General features: G+C 35.7%; 1 protein-coding gene across 1 annotated transcript; it reads right to left on the bottom strand.

Annotated features, from left to right (window-relative positions):
- Positions 1-2,967: 2,967 nt before the first annotated feature.
- LOC127814005 (histone H2AX-like) lies at positions 2,968-3,899 on the bottom strand. The gene is made up of 2 exons (XM_052355211.1): positions 3,590-3,899; positions 2,968-3,404 (listed from the first exon to the last, which is right to left on the bottom strand). The coding sequence occupies exons 1-2, from the start codon at positions 3,785-3,787 to the stop codon at positions 3,186-3,188; spliced, it is 417 nt and encodes a 138-aa protein (XP_052211171.1). The 5' UTR covers positions 3,788-3,899; the 3' UTR covers positions 2,968-3,185.
- Between the last annotated feature and the right edge of the window lie 3,021 nt (positions 3,900-6,920).

Raw genomic sequence — 6,920 nt, 5'->3', positions numbered from 1 at the left:
TATAAGACAGCGACAAAAAGAAAAGACCGAGTTAGTAAATTGCCGGACCCATTAGGAAGTGTAACACCACTGTCTTAACCAAGCCAAGTTTAAAGAAGAATATATATATATATATATATATAATTTTTTAATTTTTTTTTTTTTTTGGGGGGGGGGAGGGTGGGGTGGGGTGGGGGTGTGGAGGAACTAAACAGCAAAAAAAAAAGGTGTTCATGTACTAGCATGTGTCAAACTGAAAATCATAAAAAAGATATGGTTATCATAAGATAAATAAAAATATATACCTCCATGAATCCCACTAACATGGAGAGGTTAGACCAAGCTAAAATCCAACCATTTATCCTTCTGATCAATGCATCCATCTTCGGTTATCTCACTCAACTTTGACATAATATCGAGTTTATTGTTGTAATAGGGGTCCTCAAAGCACAAGTGATTAATTAAAGGACGGATCTCGAAACAGAAATATTGTGAAATGACTACCCTAGAACACAAATTTCACAGAAAAGTCTGAAATACAGACTTATGTATCACCAGCTTTATATGTATATATATATATATATCAGCAGCCTAATATACCTGTGTTTTCAACTGAAAATGTTACAGCCAATCTCACAAACACAACAAAAAGATAGTGTAAAGGGTTCTAGAGGAAGTTAAACCTGCAATAGTTAGCCTCCTTTCTGAACATATTCAGTGCTTTTCCTATTTGTCTAGACTTATTTGTAGTACACCGAAAGTCAGAAAAATCATGGTAATTTGATCAAGAATCAGGCTATCAGTATCAGCTGCTCCTAATCTAAAAATCAGGAAAACAAATACAAGACAAGGTTTAGAGAGGGTACAACTTCGTGGCGTGATATATGGTCAGTAATTATATTTTTGTTTGGTGTTGATCTAGTACAACATACTATTTTTAATTATGAGTGTTATGTACTGGCAATGCTTAAGATATAATTATCTACGTAATAAAATTCAAAACAGATTCGGAATAACTAAGGCAGGTACAACTTGAAACTGCAGCTACAACTAATGCACCGTAAATTAAAAAGAAAAAGAGACAGTCTTTATTGCTTCATTCTGCAGCCATGAGGGGCCGGCGTGATCACAGCAACAGCACAAGCCCCAAAACGAAGGTTAAGTTTAACAAGGTAAGGAAGAGACATGGAGTAGGTTCACTGCAGAGATCAGAGACCTCCGGAGTCAAAGGTGTTGAGCCAGGCACGACCCTTCTTCCAGGGGTCTCTGATCTCTGCAGTGAACATGCTCCCCTCCCCCTTCATATGGCCAAGGCCCCGTGCAATGATAGCATTGTTAGCTTAGGCCGCGTGCAATAAAATGATAATATGTAGACTTTTATTGGTTTGTTCAGTTTATTAGTTATTTAGGTTTGATCAGTTATATATAGTTCAGTATAGAATTCACGTGAAAAAATGGCAAGAGATGTACAATTCACGTAGCCAACCCCACCAAATAGGATTATAGCTTGTAACTACTGTTGTATACATAATTCACCATGATTTAGTTCAGTTCATTCGTACAGGTCAGATTGGGAAATTTCACCATATACATGACCACCAGGATAAAGTTTTTTTTCAACTCATACCCTTGGAAGTACAACTCAATATAATAAACTCATTGTCATAGTTAAAAGAAAACCAGTAGCAAGAACCCCACAATTCCACAGAAAGTGGAGAACTTGAAGGTGAAAGGTCACTGATCACTAAAAGCCATAATCTTAACAGCAGATAAATAATCACTAACCGGAAAAGGAAGCCATATAAATGACTATAACATGCACACATAGCACAACAAAAGAACAATCTCAACCAATAGCATCACAACTTACATTGAAAGACTACATGAAAATTACTAATTATAAGTAATACCCAAGTAAAAGGCACAGATAGGGGATCCTAGGAAATCAAAGCATTAAAATTAAAAACTATGCATATAAAACACAGTGATAATCACAAAAATGTTCAATATGATAGTTCTCACCAAAAAGTTCTGAAACTGCTCATTCATAAAACAAAGGGAGGCAATAACAAATAACTAAAAGAATCATCCAAGCAAACCACAATAAACACTTCCCAGCATGCCAGCGGCTTTGAATACAATGACCACACCCCAAAGCAACAAACACAAGGCCCACAACCAAATTAGACAAAGTGCATTGATTCAGTCAAATAACATATACAATCTTTCCAGATAATCTAACTAAAAATAATCTGAACAAAAGAACAAACGAAATCAATAGTTTTTAGTAGACTGTAGGACTGAATAGAAACTTCAAAATGGAAGTACAATCAGACCTCCAACCAATGAGCAGCATTTCTATCTTCCCCACCTTGATCAATAAAAAGCAAAGAGCCCATTCCAACCAATGAAATTCAAGAACAAATGACTTATTAAACAATGATCCAAACTCTTCCAAATAAGAGAAGAAAACACAATACCAGGATCAACGCAATACCATAATCAAGGACTTCCCCGTCACACTATATAAGTGAGCCACAGTGTTAGCACAAACAGATTATAATCCACATACAACACCAAAATTCAATCAAACAAAAACTGACACTTCCTATCAGCAGCTCCTTGTTGCCAGGGGACAAATAACTGAATTCATTGACAATATCAGACTGATAACAGGACAAACACTAAGAATAATAAATTTCTCACTAAAGAGGAAAATGAAGATAATACTGAGGTACTTCATAGAGCATCAATAACCGAATCACTAGACAACCATACAACAAAATCAGTCAGCAAAACAAAATGCAGATAGCACCTTAACAAAACCACAACATTTCAAACTCAAATGAAGACCCGAAAAAATACTACAGGACGAAAATAAACAGGTGACTATACTTTAAGAACTCATGGCATTTCAAAGACTTTTAACCCAACAACGAATTGTAAGAGATGTTTATGATAAAACAGATGCACTCAGATTCAAAGAGATTTCAATAAACTGAAGGAATATGTTATATAATTTATTTATAATCTGAACCAAACCATAACCAGACAGTTTATATTATGCTTCTATAATGAGAGATAATACCCAAATTGGGATTTACATAGATAAAAGGCACCATAAACCAACCAATACAAAACCGGGCCTATCCATCGGGCACCTTAAAAACTTCACAGTAGAGAACCATTCAGGCACAGGAAAAGCCCTAGAACTCTTGCGACGCAGATCCAATATCTTTCCCTTTGCCAATCTTCTTAGGCAACAGATTCTGGTGAATGTTCGGTAAAACACCACCATTGGCAATAGTGACCGTCCCCAGAAGCTTACTCAACTCCTCGTCGTTCCTCACGGCAAGCTGTATATGCCTTGGAACAATCCGATTCTTCTTGTTATCCCTTGCAGCATTCCCCGCAAGTTCAAGAACCTATAAAGACGAAACAACAAACACCCTCAATATCACCCAGAACATCGATGAAAACAAGATTATTAAAGACGAAACAACTTTCGACTCAGATAAGAGCTCTAGGGTTCCGTCCCGTGATAAACCTTATCAAAAGAATAGACAATTGAAATTTACGTTCACAAGAAACGCAGATCAAAAAACGGTACCTCGGCAGCGAGATATTCAAGAACGGCGGAGAGGTAAACAGGGGCACCGGCGCCAACACGATCGGCGTACTTCCCGGCCTTAAGGAATCGGGCAATTCGGCCGACGGGGAACTGAAGACCGGCCTTCTGCGATCTGGAAACCGACTTGGCTGACTTGGGCTTGCCCCTGCCGCCCTTCGTGGATGCTGCAGAACTCATAGCGAGTTGGCGATCGAAAACCCTAGAGGAAGGGAGAGAGAGGGGCGGGGATGTAGCGATGGTATGGGAAGGCTGGTTATGACGCACGACGGAAGAGAGAGGAGGAGGAAGAGACGGGACGGGATGGGAATATATATAAAGGAGGGTTAGAAAGGGGTTCTCTCTTCTGATTGGTTGATGGGAAGGCTCGCGGATTGCCAGTCTGGCAAAAAAGCGAGAAGAAGTGGAGGGAAACTGGCCGGTGGTTTGGAGTTTGGGAGTGTTTGGCGTGGTAAGCAAGTTTTTGAACGTCGGCCCACGTGTGGTGTGACAAGTAATAATATTGTTATAATAATAATTGATAATAAAATTATAAATTGGTCATTTATTTATATTTTTATTTTAAATAAATTTGACGTTTAAATATTAATTTTTATAATTATTTTAATTTTAAATCAATAATTATGGACCTACTAAGAGATTCATTGCCACTTCACTTGTAAATACAACAATTACAACAGAATATATATTAAGATAAATATAATAAATGAATAATATTAAAATTGACATAACATGTACTTAGATAAATAGATTTTAGATAATATTATTATAAATTTATCATTTAAAGTCACACCTATGTAAGGTGTTATTTCCAATTTTTCATGGGTCTAAATTTAAGTTGGGATCCTCTCAACTTTTAATAAATATATATATAAAACTAAACAATTAATTTTAAATTCTAAATAATAAATGATAAAGTGTAAGGCCATCTCCAATTGTCATTCCTACTTGCAAAACCAAATATAACAAGTAAAATACAAATTGATGTCTCAAAGTTGTTTGTCATTGTCAAAATTATTCATCAAAAAATTGGTGAAACTCAAAATTATCGCCAGAATTTACAATTGAAATCTACAAAACTATCTTCACCATCTCTCCCCACCACAACGATTATCAATACTGAAAGCAATTGTGACAACCACCAAAGGAAACGATTGTAACAACCACTAGATCTAACAATTGCAGCAACCAACAAAAATACTGTTGGCAGCGATGAGCTAAATGATCGAAGGCAGGTGCTTGCATGACTTGGTTAATGATGAGTAGAACGATTGACTTGTAGTTCATCATTCTCTTATAGATTGGTTTGTGATTTTTTTTCTGAATTTCATATTTATTTATGTATTTGATTATTAAGTTTGTGTATTCACGTATTTAATTGTTTTATTTATTTAATTATTATTATGTATTTATATGTGTATCTAATTATAAATAAATAAAATATGAAATCAAATAGAAAATAGAATAAGGCTAACTTCAACAATTTGCTTTTCCTTCGCCATCAGCCAAATTTAAGAAAGAAACCCCAAAATTAGAACTCTAAGAGCCCTTGCCATCACCCAAATTTTGGTGAAGCTAAAAAAGATCACTAACTGTGGGGATCAAAATCTATTGCCATCCCCCCTCCCTCCCTCTTTCCCAATAATGGCCATCAACGTTGAAAGACTGTATAAGAAAAGGATTGGCCAAGCCCGCATGGGCAATTCAGCTGGGGGTATAAAATGCCTCCAAAGTCAAGTTTGGGACAAGAATCAAGGATCGAGTCTTGCCAGCGACAATGTGAGAGCAATCTCTCAAAAATGAGGGGGGCTTCTTGTGCGCAGTGAGCACTGGTCTAGCCACTGTGCCCAGCTGAGTCATCATAATTAACCCCCTCACATTCCGTCGGGCCGGGTGTGGGGACGCCTTGGGGTGAGCGATTCACCTTTTTGGGACAAGAAAAGGATTGGCCAAGGAAAAGAGGTGCAGGCACAATGACTTTGAATCTGTTATATGTATTTCTCGCACCATTCTTTATAGGCTAAACTTAGTCCAATGGCCCGACCCAATCGGCCGGAGCCTAGAAGGTCTAGGCAATCTCGTCAAAGAAAGCTCATACACCCCCGAAATTCGAAACTCCTAGCGAGCTCTCAGCAATCAACCTAGCGAGCTCTCAATAAACCCCTCAGTTTGCTGGACCGATCAGCTCGCTTGCCTAAAAAACCTCCAGTTTGCATAGATGACAAAGTTGCTGAACAACTAGAGACAGGCCCCACTTACTTTATCTAAAACAGACCATACTCCTCGAAATAAGGATCTCACTCCTGGTTTTATGCAGATGATAAGGACTGTTTGTCCTCCATTATATTATCTTTCTATTTTTATATCTTATCCAGATTGTAAAGGCCCTTCGTTATAAATAGGAGTCAAAGATATCATAAGAAAGGCAAAGGAAATAATCAAATACCGCCACTCTGGAAAAATAACCAGAGTACAGTCGTGGAGTAGGCATCATTTTGGCCAAATCACATGAAAATTGCTTATGTTCACTCTTATCTGGAATATTTGTTTTCTTCTTCTTAGCATTTTGGATTCATTCAGCACGCCCCAAATGAATCACAGTCGGCTAAAATTGAACGTCGACAAAATCGAGTAACGACCACTCTAGGCGACCAGTGACGACTCCAAAATAATAAAAAGACTCCACGAATGAAAGCATGTGGTTTGTGATTTTTTTCTAAAATTGTGTATTAGATGAGTAATATTGTGAATTTGTGTATTAAGTTATTAATTTGTGTATTTGATTATTAAGTTTGTTTGCATGCATATTTAATTATTTTATGTATTTAATTATTAATTTTGTGTACGCACTTGATTATTTTTTAGATTTGATTATTATTAAATTATAAAATAAATAATAAATTTATATAGTAGTGAAAATTATATGTAAGGTAAAATAAATAAAATTAAAGTTTATTAATAAATAAATTAAATAGAGAGTCAAATAAATAATAGAATATGAAGTGTTGTTGGAGTAGATATAGTTATCAAAGCAAAATTAGAATAGTGACTAAATTATTTATAATATAATAGGAAGTGAGATAAGAAAAATTGTTGGAGTTAATCTAGTAAATTTCAATTCTAATTATTTTAACATATACATAATCAATAATTAAATATACGCATATATAAAATCAATAGTCAAATATATAAAATAATTAAATACACATACACAAAATTAATAATCAAATATATAAATACACAACATCACCCATCTAATATAAAAATAAAAAATTCCAAAATCACACACCAAGCTAATTTGCTCATTACCATT

This window comes from Diospyros lotus, chromosome 12 (genome assembly GCF_014633365.1).
Source record: "Diospyros lotus cultivar Yz01 chromosome 12, ASM1463336v1, whole genome shotgun sequence".
Taxonomy (NCBI): Eukaryota; Viridiplantae; Streptophyta; class Magnoliopsida; order Ericales; family Ebenaceae; genus Diospyros; species Diospyros lotus.
This window is presented reverse-complemented; position numbering and strand designations above follow the sequence as displayed.